Source organism: Peromyscus eremicus, chromosome 8a, assembly GCF_949786415.1.
Source record: "Peromyscus eremicus chromosome 8a, PerEre_H2_v1, whole genome shotgun sequence".
NCBI classification, from domain to species: domain Eukaryota; kingdom Metazoa; phylum Chordata; class Mammalia; order Rodentia; family Cricetidae; genus Peromyscus; species Peromyscus eremicus.
The window spans coordinates 103,686,757-103,710,415 of record NC_081423.1 but is presented as its reverse complement, the minus strand read 5'-3'; the positions used below and the strand labels follow the sequence as shown (position 1 = coordinate 103,710,415).

Here is a 23,659-nt window from a genome sequence, read left to right as displayed (position 1 = left end):
GAAGACTAATTCAGTAAGTGATACAACAAATCCCAGAACATCAAAATAGAGCAAAAACGCCGGGCGGTGGTGGCGCACGCCTTTAATCCCAGCACTCGGGAGGCAGAGCCAGGCGGATCTCTGTGAGTTCGAGGCCAGCCTGGGCTACCAAGTGAGTCCCAGGAAAGGCGCAAAGCTACACAGAGAAACCCTGTCTCGAAAAACCAAAAAAAAAAAAAAAAAAAAAAAAAAAAAAAAATAGAGCAAAAACCAAAAGCAGAAACAGGACCAAGTACACAGAAGATCAGTAAGGAGACTAACAGCACCACCATCCACCTTAGTCCACAGTATAAAAGACACTCTTTTCAAATATAATGGAAGATTCAACAAAGCAGACTATGGGCTGTGTCATAGTCTTAATAAAAAAGATACAATTTGCACCTAACAAATGCAGAGTGGGGTGAGACTACTTCCCACTGAAACCAGAGAGGCTGACTAGAGGGGCTAAAGTATTGGGGATCCTCATTCATTACTGGTGAAGATGCATAATGACTCAGCTTCTATAGAATAGTGTGTCATTTTACTATAACACACACTTACTATACAACCCAGAAATTCCACTCTTAAGATAGTCACCTAAGAGAAACAAAAACAAGTCTACCTAAAGATGGTACATACATGTTTAAAGCAGCATTATTCATAAGAGCCAAATTGGAATCTCATAAAAACATCTCCTCTATAGGAATCTGTGTGCTGAACAGAGCTCCCAGGAGCTCTGTTAGGTCTGGAGAGTGAAAAAACAATGGTGAAGTTCATCTGCACTAATGAAAGGACTAAAAAACAGTAAAATAAACAGGTGTGATGCTAGATAAACTATACGATAAAGCAACTAACAAAAACAAATGATACAGGGGAAAAAGTATATACAGGGACAAATGAAACAGAATAGAAAGTCTAAGACCCAAAGCTAGTATATATGAGTACTGAATACAGACTTAAAATAGTATTTCAGGGCTAGAGAGCTGGCTCAATGGTTGAGAGTGCTTGCTGCTCTCACAGAGGACCAAGTTTGGTTTCCAGAACCCACGTTGGATAGCTAACGGCTGCCTGTAAGCCCAAGAACTGACACATGTACATACACAGAAATAAAAATTATATTAAAAAATTGTATTTCAAACAGGGGAAAAGGCTAGATCACTCAGTTAATAAGCCTTGCATAATCAGTCAAAAAGAGTTAGATTCTGGGCTTACTACCAAAGATCAAACACAAGGAAGAGACTGAGCTTGGTAACAGAGGTCTACAATCTTAGCACTAGGCTGAAGCAGGAAGATCTTAAGTTCAAAGCCAGTCTAGATTATACAATGAAACCCTCAGAAACAAAAACCAAACCATAACATACAAAAAAAAAAAAAAGAGAGAGAAAGAAAGAAAAGAAGGAAGAAATGAAGAACTGATCTGATAACATTCAAACTCAAATATATTCAACCTCAATGAATAACACATCACACATAATGAAGTCACAAAATGTGCCCCACACAAGAAAGGATTAGCACAAGCAAGCATCTTCTTCTTCTAAAAGGGACCTATTTCTATTTCTCAGAAGATAATGAACAATAAAAGTCATTAAGAACTGGATGGTAGCCGGGCGGTGGTGGCACACGCCTTTAATCCCAGCACTCGGGAGGCAGAGGCAGGCAGATCTTTGTGAGTTCGAGGCCAGCTTGGGCTACCAAGTGAGTTCCAGGAAAGGCGCAAAGCTACACAGAGAAACCCTGTCTCGAAAAACCAAAAAAAAAAAAAGAACTGGATGGTGCCGGGTGGTGGTGGTGCATCCTTTAATTAAAGCACTTGGAGGGCAGAGGCAAGTAGATTTCTGAGTTCAAGGCCAGCCTGTTCTACAGAGCGAGTCCCAGGACATCCAGGGCTACAGAGAGAAACCCTGTCTGAAAAAACAAACAAACAAAAAAGCATTGATGGCACACAATAAGCATCACACTCTGGGCTCCACAGCAATAAGGGCAGAGCTACAGGTCCAAAGCTGTCACCTGAAAAGGTCAAACAGTTCCTTTCACTTCCTGGACAGTGCCCACACCTGTTCCATGGGGACAACTAGGATTCCAAAACTATGAGATGAGGCCCAGAACACCCACTATTCTGATACCCTCAGCATAGCCAACCCTTCAGCCTGACATCAACCACCTGCCTGCAACTGGTCCCCCCAAAGACCCATCTTCAAGAGGCTCAGGAGAGGAAGTGTTTAAATCCTGCCTGCATCTCACTAACTGTGTGGCATGGAACAAGTTACTTAACCTCTCAGACTTGTGCTTCAATTTCCCCATTTGTATAGTGTGGCTTAGGATAAGTGACCTTCATGAGGACTGTGAGGTTACTTCAATGATTAAATCAGTTGGATCTCACACACACATACAAAGGAAAAAATAGAATAAGACCAAAAAAAAAAAAAAAAAAATTACCAAGAGCCAAGAGTACTTGAAGCCAGCCCAGGCTATATAGCAAGACCCTATCTCAAAAAAAAAAAAAAAAACCCAAGCCGGAAGTTGTGGTTCACATCTGCAATTCCAGTACTTGGGAGTTTGAGGATAGAGACCTGCCATGAATTTAAGGCCAGCCAGGGCTACATTGCAAGACTGTCTCAAAACAGAAGAAAAGATCCAAATAAGAATATAATTAACATGAAAACAGGTTCAAATATAATGAAAACAATGAAAAGCCAACAAAAATCACTCTCTGTTGCTAAAATTCCTTCCTAGGGGTAGATGTAAGCAACATCTACTTCTCTAAGATCTCAAGAGCAAATCAAGGTATTAGTCCATCAAAGTTCACTCTAAGGAACCCACGAGCATATATTGGGCCTCTTTGCAGAACATGGGTGAGGGGTTACTTACTGGAATGCAGGTGCCTCCCAAAAAGTCTTTACCCAGAAGAGATGATGACTTTCCCATAGCCACATAGATGGGAGCCTCCCTCCCCTGGTCTTGCCTGGCCTATGTACTCTAGGGCCTAGAGTAGACATATATATATAGAGAGAGAACAGTATATAATATATAGAGAATATATATTATGTATATATTATATATATTATAGAGAACAATGGTTCTTAACCTTCCTAATGCTGTGACCCTTTAATACAGTTCCTTATGTTGCGGTGACTCCCAACCATAAAATTATTTCATTGCTACTTCATAACTGTAACTTTACTGTTACGAATCACAATATAAATATCTGATATTCGGGGTATCTGATATGTGACCCCTATGGGGGTCAAGACCCACAGGTTGTGAACCTAGCGTCTAGGCCCTCCCCACGGCCACCTACAATTAGCGCAATGCTGCATACAACACGGGGTAGAGAGCCAGGGTACTCAGATAAGGGTCTACAGATCTTGCCTCCATATGAGGGAATGTAAGAAGTCAACAAGCCCAGCTGGGATAATCTTTTGCAAATGTACACAGCTGAACTCCACAGATGTTATCTCAGAGGACAGCCTTGTACATCACTCTCCTTATACTAAAGACATGAGACCAAGCCTGAGTGTCTCTATCTATAAAATGGAGATGACAGAAGACCTCATCAACTGCTGTGTAGGTAAAATGGGACTTTTGTAAAGCACATGATCCTGCATGACAGTTACCAGGAACAAACAGCTGTTCACATAACAAACTAAACACACATAAGGAGAAAAGATGTGTTCTTTAAATAGCAACAAGCAGTAAGTAGCTTAGACACATCTGCACACAATCTAGATTGACAGCTGAACTTCCAGCTATTCATTATCACAGGTCCATAAAACCAAAGGGCAGACAAAAGACACAGCTCTAGGGACACTTCATCTGACACCTTCTGCTGGCAGCACAGAGATGCCAGTAGTACACACAAGGCCTTCATGGTGATCTGATATTGAATTATCAAAATCACCAGCTTCTATGCTTACCAAGGTGTGGGTCCAGGAGGTGAGGCTGCTCCTGGTATTTGTCCATAATTACTAAAAGGAAAATAACATGAAAATCAAATCAGTTGGCCTTATAAACTCTCTTATTGCCTCTGAGTAACTCTCATGAGACAGCTCCCCTTTTCCTAGCCTTTGTAACTCCCAGGGACACACCTGACCTCTTCTTGCTGACAGATGCCCAACACTGTAAGGAGACCACACCTTCCTCTTGAATCCTCTTCTCACATCTTTTGACACCTTAACTGGTTTTCTTTCCCATTCTTTCTTCACTCTCCACAACTCCACCTCCCCTTGTTAGCCCTCCCACCACCAAGCATAGTGCTCTCTCATTCCAACAGTCTTCAAACCAATGACTGCACAACCTCCCTAACCCTGGCCAACTGCCTTCCACCCCTAATAGCAACTTAATCTGTTTCTACCCAATCCAGTGATTTCTCTGCCTCTGCAATTCTCACCTGCAACTTCAGACTCCCTCCACTAAGTCCACCACCCTGTCTTTCCCTAAAACTTCAAACCAAGACAGACATCGTGGAGAGAATTTTCTTAGCTAAGGAATCCACAAAGACGAGTTTGCTCAAGTACAAAACTTTAATTATCGAAGGGCTCATTTGGACACTGCCCTAGTTTGCTTTCTGTTCCTGTGACAAAACTGACCAAAACCAACTTGAAAAAGGGATTACACAGCCAATCATTGATGGGAATTAAGGAATTAATTTAAGCAATAGAAGCAGAAACTATGGGAGTGTTGCTCGTTGACTTGATCCCAGGCTCAAATTCAGTTATCTTTCTTATCCAGCCCAGATCCACAGGCCCGGGTATGGTACAGCCCACAGTGGGCTGGGCCCTCCTTCATCTGCATAGACATGCCTACAAGCCAATCTAATGGCAGCAATTATTTGAGATTTCTTCCGAGGTACGTTCAGGTTTGTGGCAAGTTGACAAAAACTATGACAGAAACTATGACAGATAGTATCCATTATAAACGACTGTAAAGGCCCACCTAAACGTGGAGAATTTAGAACCACCAAAGGAACCTAATGGCACTGTCCACTCTCTTGCACTGCCTGAAGCCGAGGTCCTAGTTAAACCGGGCGCTCTGAGGTGGAAGAGCCAACGGCCTCATAGCGGATCCCCATAGGAGCACACGCTCCAAGCCAGACCGCTCCTCTTCGCTTGCCATGAGCGCTCGTAGGTGACAGGTTTTGTTCTCGGCAATTCTGCTCTTTCCCTCCCTATGCACAGAGAAGCCCCCAAGTGTGCTTTGCTAGTTCCTGGACACCGCGGGACAGGATGGAGGTATGCCTCCCCAGGTCCCTTCCTCCCGACTGCAACGACTGCAAGATAGCAAACTCGGGGCCCTGCCCGCACCGCGGAATCGCTCCTCCGCCACCTCCCGGGCCGCGCGCTCGCCGTGCACCGCGGGCAGGCTGCTGAGCAGCGCGCGGGTCTCCGCACTCTCGCTGAATGCTTCCAGGGCGGCGCCGCTGGAAAGCGCGTCATCCTCCACCTCCTCCTCGGCGGTGCTCGCAGCCGGCTCATCGCTCAGGACCATCCCGCCAGCAGCTTCCATCAAAACCATACCGGCAACAGGGAGAGAAAGGAGGCGCCCCACGAGAGCCGCCAGCTCCGCCCCGAGACCTTCGACCCCCCACTACAGGGCGCGCCAGCCGACAAAACAGCTCGCGCGAAGTCGGCTCAGTGCGTAAACAACGTGTGCGGGAGTGGAGGGCGGCACCAGGATGACGAAGCATCCAGTGTCCTAGGTTGGAGCCCGGCAAGGGTGGGAACATAGAGAGTGTGGTCTGAGGAGTAGGCAGGTCTGAGCCTTACCAGGAGTTGGGCGAGAAATGGATTTGGGTGTTTGGAGGCGGGCTGGGGGTGGAGCATCTGGACAAGGAGTTTAAGGAAGGGACAGGATTTAAGATTTGGGCAGAACCGGGAAAGTATTGAGCTAGTGTGCACAGTGCAGGGAAGCTGAGTAGAAAGGGCCGTAGTGGAGGGGAGGTGTCTGGACACAGAGGAGGGGTGGGTTTTGAGTTTGGGGGTAAGAATGGAGTGATGATGTCTGAGCGCCTGCAGGAGTGAAGGTGTGACTTAAGCGTATAGGAGGCAATGGGGGTTGAGAGAGGGGTGTTGTTCCAGGGTGAAGATTTTTGTGATGACCTCTTAAAAATCGGAACCCTACTAGCCACCCAAGGCAGCCCTGACAAGAGGTGTGGGCTGCACACTGCTGGCCCTGCGTTCACCAACAGAAAAGACCTCACTGGAAAGTGGGGTGCTGGAGTGATGAAGATAGCTTAGCAGGTAAAGTCTCCTGCACTAAGTCTCAGAACTTGAGTATGTAGCAGAGCCTCAGACTTTCGTAGGCCCCAGAACCACTAAGCACAACTATTATAAAACTCAGGATGTAGACAACATCCACCAGCCGTACTGAAATCAAAGATCTAATCCATCAAAATCCATAGTTCCAGGAAAGTCTCTAAATGTACTAACCTTGCTTTTTTGGCTTCTGTAGTCCCACTCTAGCTGTTCTTGTTAACTGAAATATGTCAACCCAGGATATGGTTTTGTGCTTAAAAACTCACCCTGAGAAAGACTCCATGCTGTGCTGAGTTCCCAAACATCCACTGTAGGCTGGCTAATAAAGACTTTCTATTGGCTTAATCCATGTCAGAGCAGTCTTCTTGGATATGTTGTGGATACCCAACAAGTTTGGTTCCCACATAGTGGAAGAAGAGAACTACAGGGTGTACTCTAACCTATACACACAAAATAATATCTAAAAAATAGGAAAAAGTGGAGAGAGTTCAGTGGCGATTGCAACTGAACGACCAGAGCCGCGGGAGGGTGGCCCTTCCTTCTCAACCCAACTGTGGCACTTGGAGCTGCAGCTGCTGAGGTGGGTACTTGCCAGGAACAGTGATGCTGTGGTACTAGTATCAGATTGAGCTACATACATAGCTCCCTCTAACTGCCAGCACTGCTACATGATGAACTTGTTGAAGGCCAACTCAAAATTAGCCCAGTTAGGGGTCCAATTTGACTTTTTATTAGGTCCCAGCCCCTACTACCTGAGCAGTTTCCTCATCATTCCCAGAGATGGGCTTCTATACTCCCTCCCAAAGTGGTTCCAGTGGTTTAGGTAGTTAAAGAGCTGGTACAGCAGCAGGCGCTTGTCGAACCCTGGAGCCTTTGGGATCTTCCGGTGGTAGGCAGTGAAGAAGGGTCTGGGGAACCCCCCAAACATCAATGCAATTGCCAGTTCAAACTCAGAATGGCCATAGAAGGACGCTGGATCGTAAATAATGGGTCCCTGGCCATCCTCAGCCACATTTCCAGACCAGAGGTCTCCATGGAGCAGGGCAGGGACAATCTCTATACCAGAAAAGAGATCCGGGATCTTCACCTAGAAGAGAAATTATTGCAAATGTGGGACTCAGAGACCCATGGGCTCATTATCCAGAGCTTGGAAATAGGGCAGAGAGCCATGGATTCATCCAGAGACCAACCAAAAAATCTGTCAGGTCCAGTGAAAAGGCTTACTGATTTCTGAATGTAACTTTGCCTAGCTTTCAGGGCACTACCAAGTGAGTCCAAAAGCTTTATAGAAAATCTCAGACATTAGTTTTATGCTGTAGAATATGAATCAGTGTGTTAACCACCCTCTGAACTGTGTTTTTTATTTTATTGCAATATGTACCCGCATATGGTGATATATTGTGTACCCTAATAAACTTGCTTGAGGATGAGAGGACAGAGCCAGCCACTAGATAAGACATAGAGGTCAGGCAGACAGGAGGCAGAGATCTGTCTGGATCTCTGTGAGTTCAAGGCTACACTGGAAACAGCCAGGCAGTGGTGGTACACACCTTTAATCCCAGTACTGGGAAGCACACACACCTTTAATCCCAGGAAGTGGGATTATCTGAGCAGAGAAAGGTACATAAGGCGTGAGGAAACAGGAACTCACTCTCTTGAGGCTGAGGATTTCATAGAGGTAAGAACTAGAAGCTGGCTGTTCTGCTTCTCTGATCTTTCAGCTTTCATCCTGGTATCTGGCTCTGGGTTTTTTATTAAAAGACCATCTAAGATTCAAACAACACCCACACCTCTTCTGTTAAATAACATTTCTTTGATGCATGTTCACCCTAGACCAGTAGTTCTCGACCTTCCTAATGCTTCAACCCTTTAATACAGTTCCTCATGTTGTGGTGACTGCCAACCATAAAATTATTTTGTTGCTACTTCCTAACTGTAATTTTGCTACTGTTACAAATTGCAATGTAAATATCTGCTATGCAGGATATGTGACATGTGACCCCTGTGAAACAGTCTTTTGATCCCAGGGGTCATGACCCACAGGTTGAAAACCATTACCCTAGACTGACAGATGAATTGTCTTTCTAATATTTTGGAGTTATATTTTGAAACAAGTTGTGCATCTTCACTAAAGGTGACGCATAAGGTCTTTGGCAGAGGAAGAAAATGAGGTTAAGAGTGGGCAAATGAAATGAGTGAAGTCTGTGGGCCAGAGGTATGTCCCATCCCCCCACCAACTACAGGGAAAGAAAGTGGTAGCTGATGCACCTACAACTTGACCATCTCACTCTAGCATCAATGTTCCCTACTCTGGCTCAGTCCTAAGAGGACCCCACATGCATGTCGTAGGCTCGTAAGAGACAGCCTCCTTCAAGGGAAGTGTTATGCCCACCTGTAGTCTTGACCACAGTTCTTGTGTCTCTCGGTCAGCATAGTCCTTCTCAATGAGATTCAGCTGTGCTTGGAGCCGGTGTTGTGTGAAAAAGGTTGGCCAGTCATCCTGCCATTCATTCACCTGAGCAGCAAGAGGAGAGGCCAGTACTGTGACTGCAGTACATTTGATTATAGGTACATGACACTGTGCCCAGCGTTTTTACAGTAGTGCTAGGGATCTGAACCCAAGCCCTAGTGATGGTACGACAAGTACTCGGTCAACTGAACCATCTCCCCAGCCCCTAAAAAGAGGTATTTTGGAGTCAAGGACTCAACCTTGAACTCGCTATGTAGCCAAAGATACCTATGAATTCCTAATTCTTCTGCCTCCACCTCCCAAACTTCTGGGATTACAGGCATACAGCATATCTGGCTCAATTTAATAAATAATAATAATAATAATAATAATAATAATAATAATAATAATTGGCTCCAGCCAGGCATAGTGATACACACCTGTAATCTCAGCACTTAGGAGGCTCAGGTAGGAGGACCACAGCAAGCTGGAAGCCAGCCTGGTCTACATTTCAACTTCCAAGTCAGACAGGATTATATAGTGAGACCCTCTCTCAAAAGGGGGAAAGGAAAAGAAGACATACAGTTAGCAAATGTGCGTGTCCACTATGCTTCACATCATCAGTCATGACAGAAATACAAAATGAAATCTCAGAATGAGCACTTCTCCAGCTGGGACAGCTTCAAATAAAAACAAATGACTTCAGAAAATATCCAGTATAGATAAGAGTGGAAAAAACTAGAACTCCTACATGAGTTAGTGGGAATGTAAACTGGTACAACCTCTCTGGAAGCATGGACAGTTTCTTTTCATTGTTGTTTTTAAGATTTTTTTAAACAAAGTTTTATGTGTATATATCTCTGGGAGAGTATGTCATGGATGTGTGGGTACTTACAAAGGCCAAAAGAGGGCATCAGATCTGAAGCTGAAGTGACATGTGGTTGTGAACCAAACTCAGGTCCTCCACAAGAGTAGTATGTGCTCTTAACCAACTCTCAGCCCCATGTGGCAGTTTCATAAAACTTAAGACCCTACTATGCAACCCAGGCTTGACTGTCTCAAGTCTCATGTATTCACCCAAGATAAAGTACTTGTCACAATGACTTGTACACAAAGAGTCATAGCAGCTTTATTTGTAAAAGCACACTAGAAACAACCCAGACATCCATCAACAGATGAATGGATAAACAGAGATCATGGTTTATCCATACAGTTTAATGGACTTTTGACACACGTGACATGAATGGATTTCATGTATAAACATCAAAAGATTTGACATGGACACATATCAAAATGATTATGAGGAGCAAAATACATCAGATTGAAACAAAAATTGAAGGGAGACATACTGTATGATTATATTTATATAAAACTTCATCATCTGCCTCTCACTAAACTATGGTCCTAGAGACCTAGGGACTCAGCATTTTCAACTTGATACTACATAAAAATTTGAGTGAATATTTTTCTGGTGATAAAACAGGTCCCCATTATACTTGTGATTATCTAGTCCAGAACTTTTCAAACATTTTGTCTTGATAATAGTAACTTTTCAATATCTTATATACATTTACTATTTAATTTGCTATCTCCCATCTGGTTCAGAGAGTCAAGACAAAGAATTCATTCTGTCTTCATCTACTCGGTATAAACCTACCTAAGCCCCATCTTCTCATAGATTGACTGCTGAAGAATAAAAAAAAAACTTCACAGCCAGGCGGTGGTGGCGCACACCTTTAATCCCAGCATTTGGGAGTCAGAACCAAGCAGATCTCTGTGAGTTTGAGGCCAGCCTGGTCTACAAAGCAAGATCCAGGACAGGCACCAAAACTACACAGAGAAACCCTGTCTCAAAAAACACAAACACAAAAAAAACTTCACAAAACACAAACAAATCTACAGTGACAGAAAGTAGGCCTGTGGGGGCCCAGGAGCAGGGATGGGTTACAGGAAGAGGTTATAACCTTAGGTCATGGTTATTCCAAGGGCTGCTCTGAGAAACCCCTGAGGCAGAACTTTTGGAGGCATTCTGAACCTGGCAGGCAGCTTGTACAGTCCTGGTCATCCTCCTCCTGGAGTCTTTCTTGGGTGCTTCAGTCATTTAGCCCAGGGTTTACCCCCTAGTGCCAGATGCACCTCAAGAGACCCTTCCCCCAGCCTGGCAAGCCCCCAAGCACTGAAGTCCACCATCACAGCATCCCACCATTCCTATTTACCTGCCAAGGCTCTCAATGTCAGGGGCTCTCCTCTTGCCAGAAGATAACAGTGTCACAAAAGGCACAATTTCCTTTTGGGAACAGAGGTCTAGCCTTGGCAAGTTCAGTCTTGCCACTTAGATGGAAGGGCCAAGATTCCCAAAGCCATGGAAAGATGTGACTTTCCTGGTGAGCTACTGAAGGTAGGTGACACCTGAGCATAAGGACTGAAAAGGGCAGCATTGTGTAAAGGTTAGACCCCATCTCTGAGGCCAGACTATATGTCAAGTCCTGGTTCCTCCACTCACTATCTACATGGTCTCTGGGAATGTTACTTAGTCTCAGTAGTACATCAGTTTCTTCTCTAAGATGAATCACTGATATCACCTAGTTCATTGCTAACTGTGGCAACTAGTAAGCTGAGTCAGACAAAATGCTTGGAATGCTGCTAGGTTCTTAGCGGGGAATACAATCCATAAATTCCCAGGCCAACTGGACTAGTGCTTCCAATAACTGACTGCTCTAGTGTCTGTGAAGTCCCCCTTCAGTGGTTTCTCACTATAACTGCAACATTTCTCAAAGGCCTATTCAGTCCAGCTAGGGAGTAGAATGCCTAGAAACTTGGGGCTGGTTGGAGACACTTCATAAAGAACAATATTGTTGTTACTCAAAGTAGGTGGGCTTGGACTTGGATGCCCTTCTGACAAGACCACAGTTGTCTGATCCCAGAGTCTGAAGGGAACTCAGAGACCCTCTGTCTCTCTGATGGACCAGCTCCATTCTCATCTGCTTCACACACAAGTTCTAGATACTATTTCATTTCTCAACTCATGAATATTTGAGACAACACTGCTTCATCAGCCAAGTCTGTAGATGTAATGGTCTTATTAAATAAGAAACACAGAGCCAAATGCAGAGTTAAAAGCCCAAGAGGTCAGAGCAGTAGCTAAGAGCTGAGACTAAAACCACCTTCTTACCCCTCGCTGCCATCCTTCCCCTGAGAAAGAGACCTACTTCCTGTGTGTCTGTCTTTTTATTGACTTTCTGTTCTGCCTTCTCATTGGTTGTAAACCCAACCACATGACCTCCTCGTCACTTCCTGTCTATACAGACCTCCAGGTCTCTATGGTTGGTATTGAGATTAAAGGTATGTGTCTCCATGCTGGCTGTATCCTTGAACACACAGAGATCTGCCTGTCATGTGATCAGGATTAGGGCGTGTGCTACCACTGCCAGACTTCTGCTATGGCTTGCTATTAGTTCTGACCCCCAGGCACTTTTATTTATTAACATACAAATAAAACCACATTTCAGCACAAATAAAATATCACCATACAAGTCTTTGAAGACCCATCACCACAAGAAGCCCTTAAACTCAACATGTAAATCAAGACAACAAACCATGCTTGTCTTGGATAACAGAGGCCATGCTAGCCCCTAGCTCCAACCAGGTGTGTAGCACCAGGAAAGTCAGATTTGGCTGAGACTAGGGAGTCTTGGCAAGCCATCTGTGCACAGATTTTAGGAACTAGATTCATAGCTGCCTACTGGGTGGAATCCCTGAGACTGCATTAGGCTTTATAAAAATCTTGCTGCAAATCATCTCCAACTAAGAGACTCACCTCCAACCCATGCCAGGGGAGCTTGACTGTTGTGAAATATTTTAAGATGTGTTACATTTGTTTATGCTGTGGAATATTTCTTTAATGATACAAAGATGTGTTTCATTCTTTTATGTTGCATTTGTTTAATTGTGAAGCTGTATTACTTTGCCTGCCCAAAACACCTGATTGGTCTAATAAAGAGCTTAATGGCCAATAGCAATGCAGGGGAGAGGATAGGTGGGCCTGGAAGGCAGAGAAAATAAATAGAAGAATAAATCTGGGAGGAGCAAGAAAACAAGAAGAGGAAGACACTAGGGGCCAGTCACCCAGCCAGCCACAGAGTAAGAGTGAAAGTAAGATTACAGAAGTACAAAAAGGAAAAAGCCCACAGGCAAAAGATAGATGGGATAATTTTAGTTAAGAAAAGCTGTCTAGAAACAAGCCAAGCTAAGTAATAATAAGCCTCCGTGTATATGTATTGAGGAGCTGGATGGTGGGTCCCCAAAAGAGTCAAAGAGCAAAAAGTAAAAACAGCCAACAACACTTGACCATTGTCTACAGTACCCCAAATAGTCAAAGGCTTCAAAGAAGAGAAAAATTTGAAAATGTTGGCCCTTCAAGTAGTAACAGGTTTAAATTGGGATGGCTCTTATACAAGAGGTATTCTGTCCTTAATAAAGCAAAATATGGTTTAATAATGGCTTCTCTGAGGTAGGTGTAGGGCAGGTAGACTGCCCAGGAGATAAGCCTAAGGTTCTAAGATGATGATTCAAGAGACTACAATGTTATTCAGCCATAATAATAAAGAATGAAGACTGGAGACATGGCTCAGCTGATAACAGTACTTGCTGCTCTCCCAAAGGATCAGAGTTTGGTTTGCAACATCCACATCAGATGGTTCATGCAACCTGTAACTCCAGTTCCAAGGGATCAGACACCATCCTCTGGCCTCCTCAGGTACCTGTACATGTGGCATACATTCTCTCTCATACACACCACATAAATAAAAATCTTTTTAAAAATAGATGGAACCAGGCATGATGGCACACATCTAGAATAACAGTAATTGAGAGACTATATCAGGAAAATTGTAAGTTCTCATCCAAAATATGATCCAACCACACAATGAAACATGATGCTCTTTACACATGCTACAGTGTGGAGTAACCTTGAAAACACTGTGGTAAGTGAAAGAAGCTGGACACAGGTCACATGTTATATAATGTCGCCAACAGAAAATGTCTAGAGTGGACAAAACCATAGAGATGTACAGTAGATTTGTGATGGCCAGGGGCTAAGGGAAGGAGGAAAAGGGAAAGACTGCTAATGGGTGCTGTGGGATGGTCTGTATGTCAAGTGTGTTGCTGATTGGTCAGTAAATAAATCACTGATTGGCCATTGGCTAGGCAGGAAGTATAGGCGGGACAAGGAAAAGAATTCTGGGAAGTGGAAGGCTGAGAGAAAGACACTGCCAGCCGCCATGAGGATAAGGAAGATGTAAAGTACCGGTAAGCCACAAGCCATGTGGCAAAGTAAAGATTAATAGAAATGGGCTAAATATAAGAGTAAGAGCTAGACATTGACAGGCCTGAGCTAATGGCCAAGCAGTTTATATAATGTAAGTGTTCGTGTGTTTATTTTATAAGTGGGCTCTGGAACTGGCGGGACTTGGTGGCGGGAGCTGGAGAGAAATTCTCCAGCAACAAATGGCGCCCAACGTGGGGCAAGAGTTTCCACCTAAAAACTGAGAAAAAAGATTCTAAAACGGAGCTAAAAACAGCTTCCTAATTGTCTCTCTCAAATGAGCAGCAGCTGCCGGTTTGAGCTACTGGCGGGTTCCTGGCGTGTGCGCTCAACCTGCAGTATGGCGGGAATCAGGCCTCTACAAGTGGCACATTAAGCTGCGTGGTGGATTTAGCCTTTGCAGGTACAAAACAAAAAAAGAGGTTTCTGGGCTACACGCTGCTTGGATAAAAGCATTGACCCACGATAGCTCCCAGAGCTGGCGGTAAATGTAGCCATGTTGGGAAGCTGAGGTGGGCGGAGCCAGCAGCCACAGCTGCTGCAGTTTAAGGCAAGAGATTCACAATAAGACAGATTCAGATGTAATAGTTTACAATGTGTGTAAAAGATACGTAGGCTTGAAAGAGACAAAAAAAGGTGATATATAGAGTTATAGAAACAAATACATAGTTTTAAAAAATAAAGTCATTAAAGAGACAGTAAAGGTAGTATAAAAAATAAGCCACGTAAAAATGGATATTACACAGAGAATCTGGATTGTGTTGTCTTTGGGATTTTTAACTGCAGAAAAACATTTGATTGTAAAAGCTATAGAGTTATGCCAAAATGTATATTTTAAAGATACCTTGACTTCAAAATTTGGATATAAGGATATGTTGCTTTGGAAAAGAGTCTCTTTTGTTTCCACAGAAAGCCAGAGGCTATGGATTTGTTCCAGATTAAGATACATCAGGTTTGACCAGCCAAGACCACCTGAAAGGTCTCCAATGACACCATGGCCCTGATGATCCAACATCCAGAATGGTTTCAAGGCAACTGGCTCAGACGACATACCCTCATGGACTATTCCATAATTCTAAAATTTTCTTTGTATCCCCATAAGATACAGCGCCTCCCTCCAGCAGGAAGTAGTAAGAAAAACTACGCCCAAATTCCCAAATATACCAAGCTGGCTTTAGAGATGGAATTGGCTCACTCCCCCTCTAAACCCAGACATATTGCTCAAAAAAAAAAAATGGTTAAGAGATTCTTGTGTCCCAAATCAGAAAAGCCCTCTGGTGTGGGACAGAGAAAAAACAATATTTTTATTTAAATCAGGTTGATTATAAATACAATCTCTTTCTAAAACAAAAAGGGGGATAGTTTAGATATGATAGGATGAAAGGGTAGGTTAATGAACCTACTTTTAAAGAGTAACAACTTGTTTAAAATGTTTTACATTGCTATAGATTTTAGTTTATTGATACAAGTTTAAACTTAATTTTGTTATACTGTATATATATTTCTATTCTTGTTTGAGGTATTATGTTTATGTAACTCATTTAAAATTATAATGGATAATTAAAAAATAGATTAATAATTAGTCATCTATGATAATCATATTTGTAGCCATGTTAGTTAAGTCTTCTAGGTATACATAGTTATATTTCAGATAGATAGGTAGTCTTCAAACACTTCAAAGACCTACAGAATATGACATTTAAAATGTTTTAAAAATTTAGACTTTCTGGACAGTGAGACATGTCTGCTCCTGACAGCACCGATTTACTTCAGAGAGGAGGATGGGCATCGAAGACACTCCATACGGAGCTTATCTTCACCTTGACAAAAATAGCCATTTGGGCAAGAAACTGTTCTTGCCTGGACTGCCTGATCAACTGGACATGCAGGACCCATACAAAGGTGACCACTGAACTTTGCTTGACAAAATGGTCCTTCAGGTTCCTGCTTTGCAGAGAAAACTGCCAGACATTCTACAGGACACAGAGAAAAGTGAATAAGAGACTCTAGGCCTGTGGGCTGAAGACAGATGCCCCAACTTTACAAGAGAACTTTGAATGACTGTCCAGGCTGCAGGCTGTCTCTGTCTACCCTACAAGACTCCTAAAAGTTGCTTATATCCTTCTCCATTTCTCAGGTAGTAGTATATCCTTCTGAGGTCTTTGATGTGGTTAAAGACTAAATACTTACAATTTTCCTTAGTGATAATAAAAGATAAGTTAGATATAAAACCTTAAACTTACAAATATAAGATAGATAGGATCTCTTCTTTAATATTGTAACTGTAATTCTTGCTTGATAATTGTTTTGTTATATGTAATTTTACTATGTTAAAGTTAAAACCTTCCTTTTTAAGAAAAGAAAAGGGGAAGTGCTGTGGGATGGTCTGTATGTCAAGTGTGTTGCTGATTGGTCAGTAAATAAATCACTGATTGGCCATTGGCTAGGCAGGAAGTATAGGCGGGACAAGGAAAAGAATTCTGGGAAGTGGAAGGCTGAGAGAAAGACACTGCCAGCCGCCATGAGGATAAGGAAGATGTAAAGTACCGGTAAGCCACAAGCCATGTGGCAAAGTAAAGATTAATAGAAATGGGCTAAATATAAGAGTAAGAGCTAGACATTGACAGGCCTGAGCTAATGGCCAAGCAGTTTATATAATGTAAGTGTTCGTGTGTTTATTTTATAAGTGGGCTCTGGAACTGGCGGGACTTGGTGGCGGGAGCTGGAGAGAAATTCTCCAGCAACAAATGGGAGTTGCTATTGGGTGATGAAAATATTCTGGAATGAGACATGATAATTAATTATAGCCACATCACCTGAACACACCTGACCTCATCTGATCTCAGGGGCTAAGCAATAAGGCTTGGTTAGAACTTGGATACAAGATAACAATGATATTTGTGTTAACACTGTGATTATACTTTTAAAAACATTGAATGATACACTTTAAAATGGAGAATTTTAGCCAGGTGTGGTGGAGGCAGGTTGATCTCTGTGAGTTTGAGGCCAGCCTGGTCTACAGAGCGAGTCCCAGGACAGCCAGGGCTGTTACACAGAGAAAACCTGTCTTGAAAAGCCAAACAGACAAAAGAAAATGGCTTTTGCATTACATGAATTATATCTCAATTGTAATTCAATAAACAGTAATTTTAACGGCCCTGGAAAAGGAAAAGGACCTGAATGATCTTTAGCCTTGCCCAGTCTACCTTCTTAAATTGGCCAGGTACCCTCCTACAACATGTCCTTTGCATCACTGTTGCCCTGCTGGAATGCCGACCAGCTGACTGCAGTGTCTACTCCCTCCAAGCTTGGCTCGGGAAGCCTTCCCATGTGCTTTCCATCATAGGTGTCTGCACTCTACCTTCAGAAATAACGGTTGAGGGTTCTGGTGTCTAGAAAACTGGCACCCTGTTGCACACAAGGGGTCAGTGGCCAGCACTGGCACTTTAGGGAAGGCTATCAGCCAAGCACTGGAGCACAGGAATAGCCATCACTAAGGAGAGATGCCCACACTCAGACACTCACCTGTGGGATGAAGCCGCAGCATGTCACTGTGCTGAAGCCAAACTTGGTCACACCCTGGGACTCAGCACCCTCAGCCCCACAGCCTGTCAACAGAAATCTTGGTCTCATGAAGCTACTCATCTTTCATGGGAACCAGACCTCAGGAGAATGCCTTCCAGGCCTGGCTGCATGCACACAAATGGCTCAAACACTGATAATCTAAGAGCTCACTGCACATGGAAGTGACTAGCCAGCACATAGATTTGCTAGAACTTTTCTACCCTAGACCAATGGACAGTCCGTGGGACTGGTTGGTCAGAAGTCAATTCTACTCATTTACCAGCTCCATTAAAATTACTTAATCATCTCATTTTCACATGTACTTGGGGCTGGAGAGATGACCCCAAAGTTAACAGCACTTGCTGCTCTTCCCAGCACCCAGGTTAAGCAATGCACAGCTACCTGCAACTCTATCTCCAGAAGATCAGAGGCAGATCAGCCCTAGCAAGTACCTGCACATCTCTCTCTCTCTCTCTCTCTCTCTCTCTCTCTCTCTCTCTCTCTCTCTCTCTCTCTCTCTCTCACACACACACACACACACACACACACACACACACACACACACACAAATAAAAAAAAAGTTGTTTGATGAACTATAAAGGGAGATGGTATACCATTCAACCTATTACTGAAATGCCACCAAGAAGCACTGTAAATACCCACCTAAGGTAGCTGATGGGCTAGACCCAGGTTTAAAAAAAAAATGAACTGAACTGACCCACTGTGTTCTCCCGGGCCTTGGACTTCTCCCTGAGCTTCTGGTTGTAAAGGTGCAAATCTGCCATCTGGTCCCCAAGTTTTGATGCCTGACTAAAGAAAGAAGAAAGGCAGTAAGTCGTTAAAATGGCAAACAACTATCACTACTCAGTGTGTTCTGCTTAGAAAAAATGTTTTAAATACTTTAAAGGTACTTTTAAAAGTAAAATAATAAACCTTTTCTAAAACAAAACAAAAGTATCATAAGAGCCTTTGTGATAATTTCTGTAGCATCTCAGCAGACACTAGCCTGGCCACAAAGTCTCAATCAGTAAGTAAAAAACACTCAGTTCTAAACTTTTAGAAATGTAAACTAAATATAGAGAAACCCTGGGACCACAGTCACATGCTAAGACATGAGCTGTGGCAATTCCCTGTCAATAAAATGTTGATGCCTTCTTTACCAGAATTTGTCCTTTACACATTTTATACAATGAACATCCATGACTGTAATAGAGAAAAAAAATAAGATGCCAGATAATTATTGATCAGCCTCTCTCGGCCCAAACTGGATTAACATACTATATAGCACAAAGCAAGAGACTTGTTCAAATACACTTACTTTATGCAGCCTCAACACAGCTAAACTAACCAAACCAAAACAAAACAAACAAAAAACAGTAATTATCTTTGTATTGATTTAAAATGGAGTCTTGAAAGATGGCTCAGCAATTAAGAGCACGGGCTGCTCTTCCAGACGAGTTGGGTTCAATTCCCAGCACCCACATAATGGCTCATACCTTCTGTAACTCCAGGTTGAGGGGATCCAACCCCCTCTTCTGGCTTCTGAGGGCAGTACACATGTGGTGCACAGAAATACATGCAGGCAAAACACCAATACACATAAAATAAGTTTCTTTTTTAAATTTTGATAGAGAAATACAGGTTGGCTTTGTTATTTCTTGTGAAAGTTGAAGAATCAATAGAAGCTTCACTTTCAAGATCTCAGGTCCAATAAGAGAAAATTAAATAAATAAAGGATGAACTCCAGGGACTGGAGCTGAAGAGACAGCTCATCAGTTAAGAGCACTTGCGTCGGACCCAGGCTCCTAGTACCCACATGGCAGCTCAAAAACACCTGTGCTTCCAGTGCCAGGAAATCCAGCACCCTTGTCCAGTCTCTGTGGTTACAAGACAGGCACTTGGTGCACATATATATATATATATATATATATATATATATATATATATATATATATATATATATAATCTTTAAAAAGTGGACTCTGACAGCCAGCCAGGCATGGTGACACACGCCTTTAATCCCAGCACTTGAAAGGCAGAGGCCAGTCTGGTTTACATAGTGAGTTCCAAGGCCAGTCAGGGATACATAGTGACATCTTTAAAAACAAACCAAAAAAAAAAAAAAAAAGATTCTGGCAACTGGCCTGAGTTATGTAAGCTCAGCAAAGGCTGCTCCCTAGTGTTTTCTCTCAGTCCATTTCTGTCTCAGCGGAGGCTGCTCCCTAGGGTCTCCCTGTCTCTCTCTCCACCTGCTTCATCGGTCTTCTCTATTTCTGCTTCTCTGTGTCTTGTGTCTGTCCCTGCCTCTTTCCGTATACATGTGTCTTTTTCCCCCTCTTTCTGTACCTGTCTCTCTGTGTTTATGTCAGTCTTTCCCTCTCTCTTTCTCTTCCTATCTGTGTGCCTTTGTGTGTGCACATGGCCCTCCCTCTCCTTACCTGCTCAGGCTCTTCATCTTCAAATATTCCATCACAAAGGCAGCCCCACCTCCTGGCAGGTCAATCACCTTCATGGGCTTAGGTACCCGCACCAAGCCAGTGCTGTGGAGGGCCTCCAGGCTTGCCATCTCTCCCTCAAACATCTGCCGCGCCTGCATCCAAATGCCATGAACACTGTCAGCTCTGCAAACCTGGACTCTAACAGGGACCTTGCTAGCTAGACAAGGGACTCATGACCCTTTACACAAGACCAGGTGCTTTCAATTACTAAAAAAACAACTTCACATCCACCCCTCAAGGTCAGGGTGCAAAAGAGACCCTCCCTTCAGGTAAGAAGTTGAAAGGACAAGCCTGAGGCCAGAATTCAAGGGGTCTATGGGAAGACCCATACAGCAAAGCCTTGCTGTGGAAGACGCACAGGCCACAAGGGGATGCCAAGGGGTGATAGGAGGAATGGGCACAAGTCAAGTGTGAGCTAACAAAAAGTCTGAGGCTGGGCCTGATTCCTCCATTGTACTGCTTTCTTTCCTGCCTCTGAGTGGGGACAGGCAGCCTTGGTCATGGTAGAAATTCACTGGGCTCATATTTGGGTCAGAGAAGTCAGAGTGGAGAGATCAGTTCTAGCAGGGGCTAGAGAAGCTACAAAAGATTCATACTCCCAGCTTGCCTGTAAGGCCTTTGCTGGCACTCAGAAGCTTTCTTCTTCTAAACTATTTCTACAAATATTCCATTTATTTTTAGGCAAACTTTCATATTGTTCACTATACCTTGGTGATTTTATTTATTTATTTTAATTAATTAATTTATTTATTATTTTATTTACTTATTTATTTGTGGTGCTAGGGACCGCGCCCAGGAGATTGTGCATACTAGGCAGATGCTTTACTATTAAATAATATCCTCAGCACCCCACAAAAAATGCATTTATTCATGGGGTTTATAAATTTTGTCTATATATAGAGTCATTGGGGAGGTTGTTTGTTTGGTTTGACTTTTCAAGACAGAGTCTCACTGTATAGCCTTGGCTGTCCTGGAACTCGCTCTGTAGATCAGGCTGACCTCAAACTCTCAGAGGTCTACCTGCCTCTGTCTCCCAAGTGCTGAGATTAAAGGCGTGCACCACCATCACCAGGCTAGAATCATAGATTTTTAAAAATTAAAAGTAGACAACTCTTACCACATAAGCCTAATGACCCAACTTTGACCCCCAGAGCCCACATAAAAAGCCAGATGTGGTAGTGTGCATCTGGAATCCAAGCCTTCCCACTACATGATGGGAGGTAGAGACAGGATAATCATCTAAAATCTTTGAGGCCATCTGTGGGAGACCAGCTCCCACATTTATTTACCCCAGGGACTCTTGAAAAATGAGGAATAAGAGACTTGGGTAGAAATAAAGAGGGGAGAGAAACAGAAAATACAGGATAGTCTAGGGTGGGCCTGGATCACAGAACTTTATTCCAAAGGGCTATTTATAACAATGCCAAGAGGAGGGGCAAAGACCCTCCCCCTTGCTAGTTACAGCCAAGTGTAGACCCTTACAAGCACCTGGTACTCAGGCCCATGATCCAGTTAACCTCTTATGCAGTCCTGCTGGGTAAAGCCACTAGGAAACCTAAATGGGCTCCAACAGCCAGCTAGCCTGGAACATGCTGTTTGGGGTGCAGAAACAAGAGAAACCTTGCCACAAAACAAGGCAGAAAGACAGAACCAACTCCCAAAAAGTTGTTCACTGACTTCTATATATGTCATAGTATGTGCAAGCCAGAGCTCTTATGCACGTACATAAACACTCATATACACAAAATAATTGAATATTTTTAATTAAAAAATAAAACTTGAAGCCAAAACATATATTATCACACATGAAAAGAACTCTTTCCCTTTAATTCAAGTTTCCAAGGGGAAAGTCAGACAGGTATCCTCAAATTGCCAACCTGCATTTGGGACCAAGAGGCATGTGTTGAGTATCCTGGTTGGGAGGGCGTCTGCAGAACACAGCCATGCTTCTAGGGTAAACCTTCAAACGATGCCAACAGTACAGAGAATGCAGGATAATCCTACTCCTGACACCATCTCTAATGATATCAGGAGTGACTGAGAAGGGCTGCTCTGGGATTCTCTTCTCCACAGTCAGCATACCCACTAGAACCACAGTCCAGAATTACTCCCCACAGAGCATAGGACCTCTGGAAACTCTCAGAGCAAGGAGAGCACCAGGCTTTGCCATCAACAGCTTGCTGTCAGGGCCTCTAGCTAACACTCTCCATTTGTCTTACAGTTTTCCATGCATTCTTTTGTTGTTGTTAGTTTGTTTGGCTTTTGTTTTGTTTTTGTTTTGCGTCATGGTCTCCCTCAGCCTTCTAAGTATTATGATTATAAATATGTGACACTATTCCTGGCGCCATACATTCTTAAACATCTTAAGGGTCCTTGCAACATCAGAGCTTGTGAGGAGGATAGTGCTAGCCTGCTCCTGGGAATCCTGTCTTTCCCCATCTATTGGGAGAATGCAAGAGCTGAGCTCAGAGCAGAGACCAGACATGGGCAGATACAGCTTACAGCTGAGACTCATCTCCTCCACGGTCCGTGACTACAGAAATTTAAAGCCCTTGTGTGGAGACAAAAGCAAGAAAGTGATCACACAGCAAAGACAAATGCTCCGGTCCCAAAAGGAAGCCTGCCTGCAGGTGTTGACCCCTCGGCAGAGGGTAGAGACACCACGTCTAGTTCTCCCAACACTTCCCAGAAACGTGCGTTCTTCTTTCCCCTCCCCAGACTCCATCCTTGCACCCCCTCAGCGCACCTGCGTCCTGCGGTTGACCTTGACAAACACCGGGCCAGTGTCGGTGTCGTAGGCACAGCCTTCGCTGATGCAGCCAGCCCCGGAGCGTCCAAAGGCCCGCAGTGTTTTGGTGTGCAGCTCGGCGCGCAGCAGCTGCTCCATGGAGACTAGAGGACCAGAATGCAGGAGATGACACAGAGGAGGGGCCCCGGGTACCAGAAGGAAACACGCTGTTGGAAACACGCAGTTCAGGGCGAGTTGGGGGGCGCTGCTGCTGCCCGGCGGCCACAACAAGGTCTGGACTCAGTGACGCAGCCTACTGGCTCCTAGCGGCCACTCGGGTGCGCACTATCCCTGCATGTTCCTGGTGCGCCAGGCATGGGGTGGGAGGGGGAAGAGGGAATTGGACCAGACAGCTATTTCTCACTCCAAGACAATCTCTACCCAACGCAGCGGGGATGCAAAGGCTCTCGAAGCTCTCCTACTAGACTCATTCCGGAATTTCTATTCCAGCTTGACTCACCCCAGAGGAGCAGGACTCCAGACCTGGTCCTGGGTGTTCTGTAAAGCCTGGGAGACAGAAAGGAAGTGACCATGTGTCCTCACAGCATGCATGTGAAGTCCCAGCATATCTGCACCTATCGGGGATCCACCCTAGGCCTTGTGTTCCCTGCACAATTGGGCAGATCAGGAGTGCCCACAGGAAGATTTGGGCCAGGGCTTCTTTATCTTTGCAACACAAGGCACAGCCTAAAGACTCAGCTATCCTGTGGAGAGGTTATATAAGCTTAGCTAGGCTCCCACTGTCCAGATTAGGGTGGAGTACCAGCC

The 23,659-nt window shown here is 43.9% G+C and overlaps 2 protein-coding genes across 2 annotated transcripts in view; both read right to left on the bottom strand.

Moving 5' to 3' along the window:
* Positions 1 to 6,000, bottom strand: part of Tbcd (tubulin folding cofactor D) — a 173,988-nt gene extending 167,988 nt beyond the window's left edge. The window contains exons 1-2 of the mRNA XM_059272344.1: positions 5,319 to 6,000; positions 3,933 to 3,983 (exon numbers count right to left, since the gene is read on the bottom strand). Coding sequence (XP_059128327.1) covers positions 3,933 to 3,983; positions 5,319 to 5,529 — 262 coding nt within the window. The 5' untranslated portion in view covers positions 5,530 to 6,000. The remainder of the gene's footprint in view (positions 1 to 3,932; positions 3,984 to 5,318) is intronic.
* A 983-nt stretch (positions 6,001 to 6,983) lies between these two features.
* Fn3k (fructosamine 3 kinase) lies at positions 6,984 to 23,121 on the bottom strand. The gene is made up of 6 exons (XM_059269888.1): positions 22,850 to 23,121; positions 20,044 to 20,195; positions 18,324 to 18,415; positions 17,567 to 17,649; positions 8,662 to 8,784; positions 6,984 to 7,356 (listed from the first exon to the last, which is right to left on the bottom strand). Exons 1-6 carry the CDS (start codon positions 22,988 to 22,990, stop codon positions 7,018 to 7,020), a joined length of 930 nt encoding a protein of 309 aa, XP_059125871.1. The 5' UTR covers positions 22,991 to 23,121; the 3' UTR covers positions 6,984 to 7,017.
* Positions 23,122 to 23,659: the final 538 nt, after the last annotated feature.